The 20,354-nt window shown below is 38.5% G+C and overlaps 1 protein-coding gene across 3 annotated transcripts in view; it reads left to right on the forward strand.

Annotated features, from left to right (window-relative positions):
• The window catches only part of TFDP2 (transcription factor Dp-2), a 63,216-nt gene that overhangs the window by 35,966 nt on the left and 6,896 nt on the right, over positions 1 to 20,354 (forward strand). For 2 of the 3 annotated variants that reach the window (XM_080409597.1, XM_080409596.1), the window contains exons 5-12: positions 1,541 to 1,662; positions 4,531 to 4,578; positions 5,902 to 6,064; positions 6,597 to 6,743; positions 9,132 to 9,200; positions 10,814 to 10,965; positions 15,337 to 15,503; positions 19,391 to 19,496. In XM_080409597.1, the coding sequence (XP_080265723.1) occupies positions 1,541 to 1,662; positions 4,531 to 4,578; positions 5,902 to 6,064; positions 6,597 to 6,743; positions 9,132 to 9,200; positions 10,814 to 10,965; positions 15,337 to 15,503; positions 19,391 to 19,496 (974 nt within the window). The remainder of the gene's footprint in view (positions 1 to 1,540; positions 1,663 to 4,530; positions 4,579 to 5,901; positions 6,065 to 6,596; positions 6,744 to 9,131; positions 9,201 to 10,813; positions 10,966 to 15,336; positions 15,504 to 19,390; positions 19,497 to 20,354) is intronic. The other variant, XM_080409598.1, reaches the window with a different exon arrangement.

Below are 20,354 nucleotides of genomic sequence, written 5' to 3' on the forward strand. Positions count from 1 at the left end.
GTCGGAGAGGGTGAAACACGTCTCCTATACAAAATAGTTAAAATCTTGTCTCTCTGGCACATGTCTGCCGTGTGCTGGCAGAACCATATGCTTACTGTGAATAGATGTTATATATAGTGTTGCAAGAAATTGTTAAAAAGTTACTGGGTGGGATCGATGTTTAATTGAAATGCTGCATTACTGATTCTGACTTACATACTGGTGTTACACCAGTGCTGAACTTAAGCAAGCTTTTAAAAATTGATCGTTCTATCACAAAACGTTTCTGACTGTAATCTGAGGTAGCAGGAAGGTGATAAAAGTTGGTCCCTTTCCTGTGTCTGCATGCAGCCTGTAAAGCAGCCAGCTGGGGATCTTTTGTTCTCCAGTACCAACCAGTAAATGTTTAACTTGTTCCTGAGTTTTGGTTTCCCTAAATTTCTGTTTTCACATGTTTCTGTCAAGCTATCCACTTAAAAAAACAAGTAAGATAAATTTATTTCTGTAAGACAAAACATACATATATGTAATCACAATGTTGTGTCAGGAGGGAGGTGAAGTAGTGCTCAGTGAGCTAAGGAAATGGGAAATTCTTCAGATAACCATTTTTTTTCAACTTGTTCAAATAACATTGATGGATACCAAAGTGTCTGCCATATACTTTCATGTTGCATAAGCTAAGTCATAAAGGAAACTACAAAGTTTAGTACAGCTGGTTCTCAAAATGTCACTAAGAAATGGAGTAAAGTGAAATTAAGTTTAAAAAAGTAAGGTATATGAGTAAAAATCATTGTCCAAGCAGCTTTGATATGAACTTTACCATAGTGGTATAAAAATAATTTAACATGTGTTTTATTTTAAAGATTATCTAATTAATACGTTTTTAAATACTATCTAAATTCTTCTGGTGACCTGCTTTAACGAATGAACTTAGATGTGATTTGAAAGTTGAGACCAAGTGTCTTAGTGTTACACTAACAACCATTGTACACACAATTCCATCAGGTCTGAATAAATGTAAATTCTGTCTGTACTGTACGGACTTTACATTTAATTCCACAGGTACAGTGTTGTATTGTTAGCTTGCCAGAATGCAATTCCTTGAGATCTTGTAAATGCTAGAAACTCCAGGGAATACTTTGCCTGCAGCTCATATTGTCTTTGGTACCAAAGACAGACAATTACAAGAGACAGATCCATTGGAAAGGAGGCTTTATGGATTGCAGTGATCAAGAAACTGCCTAGATGTACACTTGAAGAAACGATTAGAGATATATAGGTACAGATCCTATCTGCCCTGCCTAGTAATTATTTCCATTTTTCTGGTTCTTGTCCATATGAATAATATGGTAATACATTACAATTAGTAAAAACCTTAACAGCATTGTAATAATTCATGTATGAGGATCTTCTGCTGATGTCTCTCTTTTTTGACTGCAGCTTGCATCTGGTACAGAATTATTGGGGGGGGTTTCTTAGCACTGTGCTTAGTATGAATTTGGGGCTGTGGTAACCTCTGTTTTCCTAAGAGAGATGTGTGGTTTATTTCTAAATTGCATAGATCATAAGCACATCGCAAAGACTGACCAATTCAGGGAGTGTTCTGATTGGGAGTCCGTATAACCCAGCTCCAACAATGGTCACGCAGACACACGTAACAGAAGCTTCTGGCTGGGTCCCAGGGTAAGATATTTGTTTTATTTTAGAGGTGTTTGATGATCTGTTCTGATCTTTTCCTTTATTTATGCTGTTGTATCTCTGTGTTGGCTTATGGCTTTTAGTTCTTGCACAACTAAAAGCAGTATGCTCTTCAGCCTGTTGTGCACTTTTCTTGTCTGGAGTGTGTGAACATGGAAGTACAAATACTGGTCACTTCACTGTTTAAATTTTATTTTATTGCAGTTTCTGTTTCTTTGTGAAAATGGAGAGTCACAAGTTCATGAGTCCTGTTAAAAAAGTCTTTATTTTTTTCGTAAATCATGGAATATCCAAGTAGCTTTGCTATTGAGCGTATCAGTGGGGTACCAACAGGGGGAGAGACAAGAAGTATTTAAGAACAAATGTATTTTTATTACAATTTTACATTAGCAACAAGTTTTCATGGGGTTCTGAGGTACTCCACAGTAACGTGAATATCTTTCTGTCTTATAAGGAGAGCTGACCTTTATGGTATTTCATGGTATTTTTTAAAAATATCAGTACTGCTGAGCTTATCTGTTTCAAGACAGATGTAGTGCTTTGCCTCTGAAAGTTAAAAAGTGATTTATTTCTGCATCTAGGTTAATTTTTCTAATCAGTGATGAATGTCAATAGTACCTTTTCAGATATAGATATGGGAAAGTGGAGCATCTAGGAACTAGCAGGAATCATGGAATGGTCAGGGTTGGAAGGGACCTTTGGAGATGATGTAGTCCAGCCCCCTGCTAGAGCAGGTTCACCTACAGCAGGTTGCACAGCATCATGTCCAGGCGGGTTTTGAATGTCTCCAGAGAAGGAGACCCCACAGCCTCTCTGGGCAGCCTGCTCCAGTGCTCTGTCACCCTCAAGGTAACGAAGTTCTGCCTCAGATTCAGGTGGCACTTCCTGTGTGGCAGGTTGTGCCCATTGCCCCTTGTCTTCTTGCTGGGCACCAAGAAGAAAAGAGCCCGGCCCCAGCCTCTTGACACTGGCCCTGAAGGTATTTGTAAGATCCCCTCTCAGTCTTCTCTTCTCCAGGCTAAACAGGCGCAGCTCTCTCAGCCTTTCCTCATAAAGGAGATGCTCCAGTATAATGTTTGTACCTTGACTTTCTACATTCTGTGCTGTAAGCAAAGACCACCATAGGCTTGCACTTCCCAGTCACCATATTCCCACCACAGAATCTTATAAACTGCGTGCCCAGCTGAGCAGTTTTTAAACTTGATTTTGTTGCATGTGTTTATTTCCTAAAATACCTTTTGGATCCACCTAGTTCTGATTTTATATGGAAAAGGAGTTGTCAAAGATTAATCTGTTTCTGCAAATTTTGTGAAATGTGGAGGTCAGTCAGAAATTCTTTCAGTACTCAGAGAAGGGAAAAGCTATAATGTCTCTTCACAGCTTGCTAAACTAGAAAATCAATTCCTGTTAGCTTTCCTAAGCTTCATCCAAACCCAGCGATGAAGATCCCCAGAGACACCTACTAGCAGTGCAACCAGCACCACCAAGGAGAAGCGCCATCCTTGTTTGTATACTGTCAAAATCTAGACACACTGTTTCCAATGGGCCCAATATTGTTTCACCCATAAAAAGCAGCAAGATGTTCTCCATACCAGCCGATCAGTTTTGATCCCCGCAGAAGTCCATACCATAGGTCATATTTTCATCTGAAGAACAGAGGTGAGGAAGTCTGTGGTATTGCCGAACCGAAGTGGTGAGCTCTGGCTGAAGGCAGTTCCAGAGGCCTGCGAGTCCAGACTCCTTGCTTTACGCATTGTTTACTCCTCTTCAGATTCCGCATTGCTTCCAAAATCCAATGAGATGAGCACTTTCATTCTCAGGGCTCTATCCAACCTCCAGCAGCTTGGCTTACGGACCAGGGGACAGCTCTCCACTGCCGTTCCAGGTCCCCGTTGTCCCAGGAGAGCCGCAGCCCCCACCCCAGCTGTGTTCAGACCCTGTCGCTCAGTGCGAGTGGTTGAGGACCACGGACAGGGATTGTCAAAGAGAACTGTCCCACTGTTGCTGCCGCGGAAGATCTCTGCTGGTGGGTTCTGGATCACATAACCAAATTATGCAGGCCGTCAGGGCACGGATCTTCAAATCCATCATCTTTGTTCAGCTCCCTTCATAACACTGTCCGGTTTTTGGCTGTGTAAGTAGCTGCTGGTTTTGCAACTGCAGGGTAACAATGTGAAGTAATCTACCGATAGTTCTCAAGCAGTGTGCATTGTATCAGCCGCAGGAATAAAAGACAAGTTTGCAATGCAACTTCTGAAGTCAGCTCGCTGTAGCTGATAAAACAGAACAGTAAGGAAGCCGACAGGGAAGGTAACTGATACTCCTGTGCAAAATTCACATCAGCTGCTTCAGAGTATCTCTCTTAGCTCTGTATGCAGCAGCTCTAATGTGAGCGTGTTCAGGTTTTTACCTTGGTTTGTGTTTAGAGATACCACAACAGTGTCCTGAAAATACAGGATATAGCTCATGCACTGTTTAAAGGCATTTTTCTTCCACGTGGAGGAATTTTAAATAGGAATTTTCAAAGGAGCCCAGCTTCTTCCTTCTTGATGGAGTTGGTTATCTAGTCACATCAGCACTTCCTATAGGTCCAGATGAAGTGACTTCCTTAAAATCATACGGGCAAAGCGTGGGTAAAATTGGGAATAGAACATGTCTGGCAGTGAGCTCAGACAACCTGCAAAATCCTAACCACCCTCTCTCAAGTTTTGTCACGCTCTGAGTGTGCTGTTTTCCCCTTTCAGTAAACACGTAACACCAAACATGAGTACCCAGGTAGGCCCCAAATACATGGATTTAATCCGTCTAAATATAGTGTTATTTTCATCTTAAGACTGAATTATCTTTTCTCAGGGACAGGAAGCGGACTCGAGAATTCATAGAATCGGATTTTTCAGAAAGGTAAGTATTACTGAACATACATTTTATGTATACAGTCATACCTGTTCTTCTACTTCAGATCTGCCCTTTAGAGAGATGGGTGTCCAGTTCCCGCTTTCAGCAGTTTTCATTCCTCCACATATTTTATCCCTTTACACTCTCCTTTATTGCTTCCTGATAAATACATTTGCTGTTACAGATGATACACTGAGTTGTGAAAAACAGAAACGTTTCAGAAGTAGGATTGTTCTAGTTTTCAATGTGACAAATACTTGTAAACATTTGATCTTTTCCTGTGCTTCAGAAACTTCTTTGAATGCATTCAGGGTGGTTTTATTTGTTTACCTCTCGGGAGTTACTCAAATTGAATATCTGTGTATGGATAAGGAGTGTTATGGAGTGTTTTAAAATCTTCTGTTGTGTTTCTTTCCATTCCTTCTTTTCTTCTGTCCTTCTGTTTTCTTTAAATACATTCAAAATTTTGAATTTGAAAATCAAAATTTGTATTTTAATGTTTTTCTTAGCTTGCTACTGTTGACAGAACTACCTTTGTCTGTAAAATAGTATATCTCCCTGAAACGTATTATCAAACCAACTTGTAAAACTGTAATAAAAAAAAAAAAAAAAGGCAACACAGCTGGGCTTTTTAAAGGCTTCTGTTGAAATAGGTATCCAAATCTAGCTTGTGTGATAAAACCAATCGCTCCTGTTTCTTCCATTACCATTACTTAAGCTCTTCCTCTTCTGGAGGAAGACAGTGAGTAGAAAATAACCCTTATAGTTGCCAGTTATTAATTTGACACCATAAAACCTAATGAATGTGTACTTACTCTCTACAAAAGAGATTCTTGTATCTCAATCTTAACAATGATGGCACAGATATTAAACTTGGTCGTTAGGAGAATCAAGGTATCTTCTGCTGTATTGTAAATAGGGATGTCTGAGCCTTTCTCTTTTAAGCACAAACATGAAAGTTCTGTAAATTTGGCTTTTGGGCACACCAACACCCTGTGAGGTTTTCTCCCTTTTTTCTGTTGCTCTTTTGTGAAACTACCTAGAGAGGAATTACAAATCGAGTTTTTTAAGCATCTGCACAGCAGCATGTGTTCAAATACTATCAGTGTTGAAATGGCTGAGAAAAGGGGAAAGGGCTCCACTGTACTTAGTAGCTAACTTCTAAGAAACAAAATGATTCGAAAAAGCAGAACAGTTCTTATTTTTCATTCAGATAGCACATAATGTCAGGAATCCTGATTCCTGTTGCAAAAAGGTAGACCTTTTGCTGTGTAACAAAGTAGCTTATTAACATTCGATGTATTAAAATAATTACTTTTCTTTTTCCAGTAAGAGAAGCAAAAAAGGGGATAAAAATGGGAAGGGTCTGAGGCATTTTTCAATGAAAGTATGTGAGAAAGTTCAGCGTAAAGGAACAACTTCATACAACGAAGTCGCTGATGAGCTGGTGTCAGAATTCACAAATTCTAACAGCCACCTAGCTACAGACTCGGTAAGCAAATATGTGTTGAAATTTGTTATTCCATTACAAAATTGTCGATCGTGGAATTCTGTCCCTTCTGTTTCTGCACTGTCCTGCTACACTCTGTACTTCTCACTTACTTAACTACTTCCCAACTATAAAGACACCCTCTGAAATTTAAAAATAGAGAATGAAAATGAAAAATTGAACTCCCATTTAAATTACAAACAAAATAGAGAAGTCTGCCAAAAGAATTACCTTTAAAAAAGGCTACCCTTGTACCCACCATATGTGGTCTTGTCAGGCTTTTCAACTGTAACAGACTTGTGATGGGAATTTGCTGCACAAAAACTTCAAGACGGCCCGAAGCTTCTGTTTGTAACCAAACACGCTCCTGTGGTATCTGAGCAGTAGCACAGCTGAAGGCATCAGGTTTTACTATCACCCTGACCCAAACCGCCGTGTCGGCTTCTTATCTTCTGTGTATCTATGAAGGATGTGTTCGGTCTTTTTTTCCTTTTTTTATTCTTTTGTTACTATTAATGCTGCATTGTTTTCTTAGCAGGCTTATGATCAGAAAAATATTAGACGGAGAGTTTATGATGCCCTTAATGTCCTGATGGCAATGAACATAATTTCAAAGGAGAAGAAGGAAATCAGATGGATCGGCCTTCCTACAAACTCAGCTCAGGAATGTCAGAATCTAGAGGTAAGGTGAGGTAGATGGGAAATTCTCTCTAGTTCACAGGTTGTGATGATGGAACTGTATGCTTTAGAAAAGGGGTTTTTTTCCTCAATTTGAACCTGATTGGTTTTCATTTGTGCACACTATGACAATACAAATTTTTCTGCTTGAATAAACTGAAGGGATATGTTTATGTATGCTTATTTAGTATACATTACATGAAGTATAAAAAAAAACTGTTTACCTTGCAAAAATGGACATTAATCAAATCAGGGATTAGTTGTAAGATTAAAGTCTGTAGTAGCCTGAATTAACTAGAAGAAAGTCAAAAGTATTTATAGTGCAGTTAGGCTTATAAAATGCTGTACATTTAAAAGGAGACCCAATTTTCTATTCATGTCTGTACTTGGAAATGCCATTCAGAGGAAATTAAATTGAAAAGTGATTCCTGCTAGGATATCAAATACTAGCTATGAACTGGCAGGGGAAAAAACCCCAAAGTTTTACTTATTGGTTATTTCCATTATTTTTCCAGCAGGCTAAGAGTTACCATGTTCTTGCTGGGATGCTGAAATTCATATGCACAAAATGTTGCTTGTCCTTCAGGCCAAATGCTCTATAAATAAAAAGCACAAGTTACTGTATTTGCTGCAGAGTGCTGTAATGACTTTCTGTAAATCCATCTTAATAGGTATTACATTTGTGATACTTGTGACATTAAATATCTTAAAAGGTGGGTGAGGTGCCTCTCCAGCAGAGAAAGATTTTTTTTTTTTTGTGCAAGTTCATTTATATCAGTTGTCTTTCTAGATGTGGTAAGAAAAAAGCTTTTACTGTCCTTGTCTGTTACAGCAGCTTGGAAAGTACATCCACCCTAGGAGTATGCATATACTCAATCATTATACCTCAGGATTCTTTCTAAAAAAACCAAAAAAGGATAAATCTACATTTTACATGTGTTAATATGAATGCATTATCTTCAGTATAGGTTACTGTAGGAATTGCTAGTATAGAACTTGAATCTCATTGTGTCATCTACAATGACAATGTGCTATTCACTGTTTCAGGTTCTCATTACATATGTGCAAAATGGAAGCCAGGCATATTTTCTTAAAATGTTGCTTCCTATGACATAATAGAAAATAAAGCTGCATTTTCATGATGAGAAAATCAGAATTAATTTTGCTTTTAAAGCTGTATAAAGTGCCAACCCTTTTTACAGTGTAGATCTGTAATAAGATTACCAGTACAAAAAAGCTTATTATATAGAAACCATCTCTAAATTGTATCTGTACTGTTTCTTTGGTTTAAGAGTTATGTATTTGTCCCAGCAAAGAAAGTCATCTATGGTGGTCTGAAGGAAGAACTGTAAACATTAAAAGTGGCAGCTGGGAACCACCACAAAGCAACATTGTAAATAAAATTGAGGGGGATTACGCCAGCTAAGTTTTAAAAGACTGCATCATTTAGTTTCAATAGTTAGAAAAAGTGAATTAAGAGTTTAATATTTTTGGGAGCAGCGATACAGTGCTGGCACCAGTAAGATGATGAGGAAAACCACCCTTTAAACATGATGACTACTGTCCAATTCTTCATTCTCTTTTTTTCATCCATTCTTCAGTCTTTTGCCCCAGAGCACTATTTAAAATACCACTGGTTGTATCTGCAGCACCAGTGGACATCCAGTACTACTGCTGTCCGAAGCACTGCGTATTTAGGTTGAAGATAGCTTTGTCCCATACACTGTCATTAACAGAACTGTTGCGAGAAATGGATTCTGTGCTCATGCAGAAAATGTTACCTTTATTGAAGAAATCTTGATCAAGTCTCAAATGAGCAGTCCGAACAAAAAGTGAAGGTCACTGAAAGATGCAGGTGATGATCCTGAGCTCAGTCTCTGCACATTTACATCTGGTAGCTTGCAGCTGGGAGAACAGTGGAAGGGACATGCGCAATTCCAAAAGAGTGGAGGGTGGGAGGGGGAAAAAAAGCCCTGAAACCCAAAGCGCCCCCTCAAGTGTTTTGTTTGGTGCTGATCGACACTCAGTGCACAGTACAAAAGAGGAGGAATAGGTGGAGAAATATATGGTCCCTTGTAATAATTGATTCTTTACTGGAGTTAAAGTTATTGACAAAGAAAGAAATTACAGTTTGTCAGACCTGTTTTACGGAGAAACTCTTTGGACTATGCGATTAGTCTCTTTGAAAAAGAAAAAAATAAACAGCAGATGGGTAGGGCTGAAAAGACTTTTGCAATTTACTTACCATGCCATGGTTTTGCCACCATTTACAAAGATACCATGGATTTTTGGCGCGGTGCTAGCACACTGATGTAGCTCTAAAACCTGTTTGGTTTGGTACAGTGGAACAGACAAGGTAACTAAGTAAATGCATTTACATTTATATTTTTAGATAGAAAAACAAAGGCGGATTGAAAGGATAAAACAGAAGCGAGCCCAACTGCAGGAACTGCTGCTGCAGGTATATTTAATTTTTTTTGCTATATTATCAAGCGCAAATCTAACATGTTAGAACTTCTGAAGTCCTTTCTAGATTTATTTAGCAGCTATGATACACTAGGGAGAAAAGCTTCATGCTTGTGACCTTTCAGCATTCTAGTAGGGGGACCTCTTACCCTCACTTTGTGGTTCATTTTTACCTACTGTAAAACAGCGTGGTGCTGCACCTGTGTGCCACAAGCTTTTGTAAGCGTTCTGCTGAAGCTTTGTGTAATGTTAGTAGGAATTGGAACAACTCCCTAGTCCCCCCTGTTGACTCTTAAGTCCCCCAGAGTTGCCTTCTCTGAGTAGTTCTTAACAGAAAATTTCTCTTTGATTCTAAGCTATGGAATTTACCACTGATCAATGTGTACAGAATTGTTTTGGGGGAGACAGACATTTCTGGATCTTAAGAGTGGAAGGCTGGCAAATCCAACACTTTTGCATTTTGACATGCATCTTGGAGATGCCTTGAGTTTTGGCTTTGATTATAAGCAGAGATGCATTTGAAATGTATTTCTGCAAAGTAACATTTTTTAAATACAGTTAGAAGCACTTTTAAGTGTTTTGGTCTCTGCAGACTTTCAGCAATTTAAATGCAATCAATCTTTTTTGCAAGGTTTTAGGCAATAAAAGGCTGTGGTTTTTTCTCAGTGCAGCTATTTTGATACAGTTTTCTTGTAATTAGTTATGCACTGAAACTTGTAAATATCTGGTGCTTCTCCTTTTTTATCAGCAAAACCTGTTCCTCTACTGAGGGCACAATTTTGATTCTATCTGTCTAACCTAATAAATTAGTAGCTCCTCTAAAAGTAACATGAAATTATCCTGGTGACAATGAGGCAACTCAGGCTCTCCTAACTGAAAATGACATAGTTGCACTCCCTTACTATCTATAACTGCCATTATTTTCTTGATTATGTTCATTGTCAAATGGTTTACCAGTCCTTTGGGATTCTGTCTGTCTGTCTCCCCCTTAAGTAGTGCCTCAAAGTGGGTAAGTGTACTGACTTCCAGTCCCTCAAATAACATTTCCTAAAAGCACGTGTTTTCATACATATGCGGTCAGACATAAGAATTCAGTAGAGAGCGAGTGCTGTCACAAATGGCACCTGTTAAAAAACTTGTAGAGGAGAATTTCAAAACTGACTGTTTTGAGAGAAAGAGGAGGGTGATGGATGAGAAGTGGAAGAGAATATAGATCATAGAAATATAGATCATGTTAACTTTTGTTTCAGTGTAACTAGCTCCTAGTCTGAGGTAATTCTGCATATAAAATAATAGAGGAGACCTCTTACTGCATTGTCTTTTCAAAAGGAACAGGGAACCATTCTCCACCAAGCCTTATGGCTCCTTGTTTCTCCTCCAGGGATTGGGGGGGGGGGGCAGGGGCGTAGCCATTGGGATATTTGTGTAACTTCCATTCCTGGTAAACTTCACTAGTGCAAAGAGGAAGCTGAGCCACAACTTACCTTTTGACAGAAAATTACTGGAGGTATTGAGAGTTGGTAAAAAAGAGCTATGAAGTTCCACTTCCAGGAAACACTGATGCCTGCTCTTCTATCATCAGTGACCATTTTTTCTTTCTTTCTACAGCAAATAGCATTCAAAAACTTGGTACAAAGAAATCAGCAAAATGAACAACAAAATCAAGGCCCTCCAGCTTTGAACTCAACAATACAGCTGCCTTTCTTAATAGTCAACACTAGCAAAAGAACAGTTATAGACTGCAGCATATCAAGTGATAAGTGAGTGTCAATTTTTAGAATTCTGTTATATTTGTGGACTGGAATTTTTCTTTGAACAAATGAGAGAAGTTTTTCTAGTTTACTAAAAGTAATTGTGTGTTTAAGTTTGCTACTGTCATTTCAGGGGGGTGTTTTGGGGTTATTTTTAATATTTAATGCAATCGCAGTAGTAATAGGAATAAATTTTTCAGTATTGCTTTACAACCGCTAGTTAAAACAGGCTGACTTTCACTGTTGTAAATGGCACTTCAGGCTGACATTTCAAAGCGCATTCACTGCACAGGAGAAATAACTGTATGAATGAAACTACGTGCTAGGACAGCACTAGCTGTTAATGAAGCCATGTGGCAGTGCTGCTGAATTGTTATTCCTAGTATGCCATAAATGTATTTAGTTAGAAGCACAAGGTGATCCATGTAACACGGAAATAACAGCCTAAAGGTGATAACAACAACTTTGAAAGTGTCTTTTAATAGCAAAAAGGTTGCACCTAGCTCTAAAGGAAAAACCTGAAATTATATAGAGATTTGAAATACTGTGTTTGTAAGCAGACTGCTATAGTTGCAATCTTACATTAATCTCAAAATCTTCCACTTGCGTACTTCTGGGTGCTTATGCTCTTCATCTTGTGAAAGTATGGCTGAAGGTATGAGGTACTGTTATGGTAACTGTTACTCAGATCACAACTAGTTTATTAGCTGAAAATAGCTGGCTTTGCTTTAATACTGTGTATTACAGATTTCACTCTGTGGTATGCAAATCCTGTATTGAACTTAAAGTCAGATAAAGTGCAGCAAAAATAGACAGTCTCTAGCAACTTAAGCACCAACATGCAAAAAACCAATACTATGAAAAGTAGAATTTTTGTGGAAAATTGGACTGAAGTCCAGTACATTCTGTGACAAAACTTTTTGAATACTCCCATCAGCACTGTAGTTTAGCAAGTTGGGAATTTGAGGATCAATATTAATTTAGCTTAACTACACCCTTATTTTATAGGCATACTATACAGTTCTTACTGCACTTCTAAACAGCGCTCTGTATTTAGGTTTGACGTCATTAAAAAGTTGAACGATTTCATACTGAAACTTTAGAATTGTCGCTTTGAAGTTGTCAGATTAATCTGGCATTTGGGAGCTGGAGAAGTATAACACACTTCCACAATCCCAAACTGTAAGAAAACACTACTACTAAAAATGAGCACACCAGAATTATTCAAGCTGTTGACTCTCAAGTTTATTTACCCCAGCTTCAATATTACTGTCATCTGGAGATGATTAAGTTACAACCCAAATTAAACAGGCTTTCCACTGGGGTTATTATTTGTTCGACTGATTAATGGCAACAGCAGTATGTAGATAAACAGTGCCAGAAAGTGCCAGTGTTTAAACCACTGCTACATGGATCTGCTAAATAAGGCAGTTGGTGAAAGTGGTCACTCAGTTTGGAGAATCCAGATTCTGTAGTTTATTCGAGAGTATCTGTGCTGCCTAACCCAGAATGACGGTACTGGTCACTTTGAGTGCCTGTCCTTCACTGGGCTTCAACCTCAGTTACAACCCCCTGTTTAAAGGCTTCCATTTTTCTTTCTTTTCCCAAATAACATTTATATAAAGCATTGGTTGGTTGGTATTTATGATGAAACAGCAGGCGATGTTAGAAAGTCCAGTGAACAGATAAGCTTGCAGCATTAGCTACTCAAAACTGTATTTACACAGGATTTTCTAAAAGAAAATAATTGCTTGGAAAAATGATACGTATAGGGGGGGTTTAGCATCATGAGCAACATAAGTTTGTGTCTTCTAAATTTTCTCCTATGCAAGAACAGGCTTCATCTAGCCAAAACAGAATGAAATTTCTGACACATAAAATAAAGGTTATTGGGAAGTTTTGTTTAGAGTTTGAGAAGACAGGTGGGTGCCAAGCAGCACATTGGGAATGACATTTCTGAAGCTGCAGTAGAGAAAAGCACAGGCTTCAGATAAAAAGGATGAAGTTAAAAATTTATGTTGAAAAGATCAGGCACCTGGACAAGTAAGGCCCACTGTTTAAATGGACAGGAAAAATGTATTTTGTGTATATGCTGCTTCTACAGAAATGCCGTAGGTCTTAGGAAAAAGAAAAAAAGGAACCAGAATACCTAGTTTTCAACAAGCATTCAGACACAACAGATGTATCAGAAACTTGGAAATTTAGAACATCTCTGTTCTAGTAGGAGATGCAGAAGATTTTGCCGCCATTGGAGATAGCAAAATGTGAAATAGAGAAAATGTGTAGGAGGTAGGCTCTTGTACCCTTAGAAAAAGAATTGCCTGCAAGAGTAGGAAATCCAGATTAAATTCATTGTTGATCAGATTTGCACCTACCATGGGAAAGGGCCAGGAACTGTACCTAAACTCTGCACACACGGTATTGGGTTCTGGACCGAGCTTTTAGCACTGAATACAAGGTGGCAGCCCAGTAGATCCTTCTGTGAGAACAAAAGTTGATTTCTCAGTAACAGCCAGAAGCATGCTGAGAATTATTTAGGAAAACAGTAAGGAATAGAATGTAAACCTAGATGTGCATAGTGCTTTTGTATCTCTTGTTCTTGGAAGAAGTGTAGCATAACCAGGAGACAGGAGGGCAGCTAGAACAAATGAAGTTATGAAAAGGCTTTCGCCGAAGGAACAGACAGACTCTTTGCCCTAGAAAAGGGGACATTGGATTCACAGGTGTCTGTAAAATTATGGATGATGTGGAGTGTGTGTAGAGAACAGCTGTACACAGTTGTTTATTAAAGTTAAAATTAGGAGACAGTAAGAGAAGGTACCAAGTGACAGGTTTTAGACTAAAAGAGTGTGTTTTTCTAACAAGTTAGTCTGCACAAATCTTAAAGTGTTTGATGTTATTCATGCCCAAAGTTCACCTAAGTTCAAAAGGGTCATGCCAAGTCCCTGAAAAAAAAACATCCTCAAATGGATACTAACAGCAAAGGCAGAAGGACTTCCTATGTCAGAGGCTGCAGGTTGCTAGAAGCTACACTGGAGAAATACTACCGTAAGTTTCTTTGTTTGGAAACTTGCTGGGGGGGGGAAAGGAGTTACCCTCCTTTCTAACTTCCAGTATTTGACCACAACACATGGGAGGAGAAATACAGAGCTATCAATAAACACAGCCTTTAATCCTGTATCATAAAAACTGAATTCAGTTATTACTTAGTTACTACACAGCTTGCTTGTAGTAACTTGCTATGACGCTGGTCTCCCATCCCCTGTTTGTGTGACTTTAGCTGCACCAGTCTAGGTAGCAGGAACTTAATTGTACCAATTAAAGGTATAGCGGCACATCTGGGTTTTTTGCCTTTTAATGCAGTTATGCTTAAATAAATATCAGTGCATAAACAGTAGGGTTTACAAGTAATACCATATGAGTCACAAAAGAAATTATGCCTGGAACTGACAGTTACACCTAGTACAAAGCATGTAAGATGACTAGATTAACATCTTGTGTACAGGCACAAAAGACATGACTTCTCCAAACTCACTGGATCCAGGTATAAGAAAACGAATGTTAAAAAGAAAAAACTGTCAAGAAAATCCACATGTGACAGGAGCTTGGAGAGCTAACGGAAGACCCACCACTGAGTTATCTTTTAAAGATCCTCTCTCCTGGATGGGTTGTTTTTCCATGGATAAAGGTTTTGTCTGCAGAAAATGGGGTACTGGGAACTAGCCTTGTCAGTGCTGTCCAGGCTTTTAATAGCCTGCGGTCATAGCATAAGGCTAGTCTAGATGCCCAGGCTTTTCTAAAAGCTATCTTAAGCTTATATCGCTATTTCTATATGCAATGAAAAACATTTTGAGAGTCCTGCAGCAGAAATGGCAGGTTGTGAATATACAGGACTGAACAGACTGCTTTGCTAGCTGCATCCAAATGCATCCAAAGAAGCAAAATTATACCAAGGTAAATAGGTCAGTTCACAGGAGGAGTGTTGCACATTAGAATAGAAAGTGAAATGTAAAAGAAGCAAAACCAAAATAGTTGTTTTGGTGACAGGGCTGCAGGTGACCTTTAAAAGTATTTGATTTAGTACAAGGGAAGGTTGATGTTTAATAAGGCCTCCCTCTTCCCCTTTGAATCTGTTTAATGAAGAGAAAATTTTAGGCTTTCTCCCTGTAGTGGTAAATCTACTTTAATTGAGAAAGTGCCATTTTAAACAAAAGAGAAAAAGAATTTGTTGCACTTTTTTCCCCTTAAGGACCCTTACAGATAATTAAGAATCTAGACACCTACCTTAGTGCCCACCAAAAAAAACACCCAAGGGAGAATAGGCAAAAAAAGCATAGCTGTGCACTTTTCAAAACCATCTCTCTTTTTTTTTACATGCAGATTTGAATACCTCTTTAATTTTGATAACACTTTTGAGATTCATGATGACAGTGAGGTGCTGAGGAGAATGGGAATGTCGTTTGGGCTTGAGGCAGGCAAATGCTCAGCTGAGGACCTAAGAACTGCAAAATCACTGGTGCCAAAAGCTTTAGAAAGCTACATTACAGGTAAGTCAGATGTTTAAATACTGTTTCCGATCAAATTCGTAACATTAGTTAACTGAAGCAAATGTAATGATATTAACCTACACAGGTATGTAACATTTGAAGTTTTATGGTAGCTAGTTATTTTGGTACATAAACCAGTTGTTTTACAGTTAAATTTGGAAGGTTTATCATAGTTGTCCTGTAAACTTAATTCACACATTCATAACAACAAACTTCAAGCGAGCTGCGTTACAAAGAAATGATTCCTTAAATAACTAAATTGACACCAAGAACTGTGGATATATGGAGGAGCAAACTGGAAGAAGGCAGCAGTCCTCAAATTGATGAGAAAAAGGAAAGAAAGAGCATCTTGAACTGTTTGAGTGTAATGTGTATGTGACCCGCAGGCCAGCAAGTGCCGTCTGAGAACTGAGGTTCTCTAATGCAAGAGGCTTCCAAGAGTTTTCCTCCCCTAGTCAGACTGTTTGGACAGGTCACACTTAAATAGGCTCAAACCAAGAACTCCTTCAGTGTTGCATCACTGGACTAGGAGCTGCTAAAATTTGTAGTCACTTCCTTCTAGTTCTTGTCAGACTGCATTCTTCTTGCTCTACCTAAAGCTTAAACGTAGCCCAGCATTTTTTCAAGTTGCTTGAGGGACTTGATTTGTTCCTTGCAGGTATTCAACTAAAAATTATTTATCACATGATTTACCACCAATGTAAAGTGGGCAAAGGAACAGAACCTGCATCCTTTAATAATGTTGCAGTGTTCAGCTTAACTGCTCCTATGTATCGAGGAGCAAACTAAAATTTTTATTTCATTTTAAACCTGCATTAATTTATCTTCAGAGAATAGGGTTTCTTTACATTTGCAAAAAAACCTGTGTCATTACGCTATTTAATGAATAACACCAGCTTTTAATGATTAAGCAATAAAACTACATGTTTAGACTAGTGATTAGTAGTTCGTTTTAGTTTTGAAAAAAATCAGTCACGCCAGTGTACTGCTGGGGGGCGGGGGGGTTGAAACATTAAAGGCAAAACCACCATGATGTTCCTCCACAAGTGAGAAACAAGCAGTACTCTGTTTCAAAGAAATGAAACAGAAAACAACAGATTCTGAGATAGCATATTCTTAAAGAATGTTGTGATTAGAGTTACTGCCCTAGGAGCAGACCAGCAGCCAGAAACCTGTCTAGAATTTGCACTGAAGTAATGTACTCTTCAGACATGGGTTATGTTCAGCTGTTTCAGCCTCTGAAAAAAAAGATTCCAGAAGTGTTTTTACTGGAGTATGTACATTCATTTTAAAGGTTTCTTTTATCTGCTTGCTACTTAATTGCACAACAGAAATCTACAGTTTAAGAGTACGAATTGCATAGCAGGGGTTTCTAATAGCAGTAACTGACAAATAAGGGAAACAGATTTAAATGTTTTGCACAATACTTGAGAAGCCAGCATTTGTCTGATGATGTGTTTTTGGTGAAGCATAACTTCCCATTTTAACCTTGGCAGGCTTTAGACATTATTTCTTGCGCTGCAAGAGTAGTGAAATGGAAGGCTCATCACTGGTTTCTAGACTTCATGGTTACTGCCATACCTCTTGTGATGGCACTTTTAAATACATTGGCTTCAATTACCACTATACAAGAAAAGCAAATCAAGGTCTCTTATTTATTCACCGAGTAAGTTTATTACAATCAAGATTAAAGTTTTCCCACACTAGCTGACTCCACGGACTCAACTGCAGTAGAAACCAGTCCTGTTCTCATATGTCTTAAGTCAGTCATTTCCCATACAATGTTAGTTTGACCTTAGCCTGCTCATCTTATTTTTTTTCAGATGCTTACTGACTTCCAAATGCTAACAATAGCTTGTACTGTAATGCTTGCTAATAGAACTGGAGGAGCAGTTGGAAGAATCCAAGTCTAAACCAGTTCACTGGAAGAAATCTAGAACTGACAAAAACGCAAAAAACCCCAGACTGAGACAAGCGTGAACCTTTGTAGAACCACATCCAAAGTAATATACTGTGCCTTTTAAACCACGCACATACTACAGGCCATTAACAAAAAACCAAGTCCTGCCTTCGTCAGTGGCGTCCTGACTCCTAGAAATAAGACTACAGATAAAAAAAGAAGGCAACAGAAGTTCTGAGGCTCTAATAGTTGTGCTAACAACATCCCACTTGTATGCACCCCAGTGAAACACTGGGCAGAGAAAATGGTGTGGTTTAGGACCTCTAGATTACACTTTTTTCTTCCCTGCATGAAGAAGTGCTCTGCTATCTACCTGTATAACAAGCCCGGGCTGGAATTGGAACCGGAGATACACAAATACCCACTGAATGAATGAGCTTGTTCAGCTAGCAACAGTAATCCTAGGCAGCACTTTTAATTTGCATTAACTACTAAAGGTTATTGAGGGTATTCCCCTTACAGCCTTCTCAGGTAAATGACAGATTCTACCAAGTTTACTCTGAACTAGGCATATCGTGCAGCAGATAAGGATGCCACGCTTATGCTGAGCTGTACCACCTCGGGAAGGTTTTTCCAAGATGCTTTCCCTGGTTTGTAAGCGTAGCTATTAGTAATTTATCTACTCTGCTAGCAGTAGTAATTTTTTAACTGTAGGCAGACTTCTATTTTGATAGTCCTTTCCAGATAGGAAATGGCTTCTTAAACTCATCTTTCACTAACTTCCTCTTTTTCCTTGCTCCTCAGAGCCCAACTGGAGAAGAGAATTTTGAAATCTAAGGCAATGAAAGTACAAGGCAGGGATATGCATCTGTGAACCTTCCTTCTGCCTCATGTGTAAACGCTGTACTTTACCTCCCATTGCTCTTCAAGAAGAAAAGCTAACTAGCAACATGTTATCCTAAAATGTTAATAGAACACCAGACTACTAGCAGTCACTTGTTATTCTTCTGGAATATTAAGCATGTACATACAGGTATACCCTTTCAAAGGACCAGGAAACAACACTGTGATACATCCCTAATCCACTTTATTAGCCTAAATACGATGCAGTCATTCCAAATGGTTTGGCCTCCTTGTGCAAAGACAAGAAGGGACTGTCAGAACACGTTCTCTGTAGAAAGAAGCCTGCATTTAGGGCAATCTTAATGAAAGCCGTCCAGCTATGTCCATACGTAGCTATTCTCATCTATTCTATCCTCATAGATCACCCCGAAGCTGCCATTTATTCATGTTTTCTGTCATGTTCCAAAGACTGCTGGCAGGAACGTCAACCTTGCCAGCCTTGCTTTGCAACATGCCATTTATATACCTTGCTGCTAACAGATCTCCACAGCACAAAAGGTAGCTTGTGGATCCCAGCGGATGGTGAGCCTATGTCTGTGGTGGCTGTGACAGCCTGCTTAAAACAGTCCCTGTGCTACGCAGTACTGCCCCATCTCCAGGAGCCAAAGCTTAACAAGAATACAGAAGGACAAATGAGAAAGCATATGTAACGCACGCGTCTGGTTATTCCTTTTACCTGCTGCTAGAGAACAATGCTAGATAAAATGTGAATAGTACAATCCCGTTTTACTGCCATTGTGCTGTGCAGAACAGAGGTTTGGTTAGACACAGAAAATAATCTGCAGTGTGAAATCTCTTCAGAGGGAAAAGTTTCATAGAAATAACCACAGTTCCGAGTGTGAGGGAGTGCAAGGTTTGAGGGCATCCACAAACACTGGGTTATATATGTGTGTGTATATACATAAAATTTCATCTTGACTGAACAGGACACATCTACAGTATAAAATCAGCTTAAGCTACTGTTACCTTCTCTTCTAAACTAAACCAAGGGATCCTAACTGCAAAGAGAATACAAAGTTTTAAGATTGCAAAAGGAAGAAGAAATTCACATAACAATCATAAATACAATTATGCTTTCTTCTAGATATGTCTGCAGGATTTTCATGGATAAACCAAGGGTTACTTTCAAGTTCAGCACAAGCAGTTTCACATTTAGAAGTAGCAGGAGGCAATTCTGATGCTAAATCAAGGTAAATAAAATACTTTTTTATTCAGAGACAAGCAATATATGTTTGTGGTACTTTCAGTAACCTCACTTTCATATCATTTACATGCAGGAAATGAGATGTTTTCTGTTCGGTTGATTTTTGATTGTGAAAAAATCTCTTTACTCTGTCTTCCTTGATGATTATACTTGAAAGGTCAAATCAACATGCTTTGAATTTTGAGCATACTAGCTATTTTGTATCTATGTTTCAAAATGATAGAATCACTTTCAAGCCCTTCTTATAAGAACAGAGTTTTCCTGATTAACCTTACAGTCCATGCCCAGGCAGGAATTTAAGGAGGTAATTACATGTGAAAAAAAGCCTGATAATACTTCTGAAGAACACAAAAGAATGTTTGGTCTGAATGTGCTACTGCTTAAGCTCTCATGAAAGTTTAGTCCATACAGTCTAAGACAATTTTGAATTAAAACCCAAACAAACAAACCCCAAAAAACCTCAACCACCACAACAAAAGCCCAACCCAAAAAACCACCTCAACAACCGTACTTTCCTTGGAGGTTACCTGTACCTTAAAAAATGGAAAGAGGGATTTTTCTGGAACAGGTACTTCCTCATGGCATTTAATAGCCTAATTTCATATTGCAAACATGTCTGTATATTGACAAAACTGTGATGGATTTATTCTTGTTTAAGCTTTCTTTGGTTTGAGCAATTCTGCTAGTTGGTTATGAAAAAAAAAAAAAGCCACCCAATAGTCTTTACTATGTGGCTTTCCAGTATTTTAGCAGTTTTCGTAATTATTAGCTGTATTTAATTTAAAGCTTTTAGTTTTTTCCTTGTCGGTAGCATTTCTTTAACTAAAAGAAAAGCTGAAGCAAA

This window comes from Falco punctatus (assembly GCF_963210335.1).
Source record: "Falco punctatus genome assembly, chromosome: 13".
Taxonomy (NCBI): Eukaryota; Metazoa; Chordata; class Aves; order Falconiformes; family Falconidae; genus Falco; species Falco punctatus.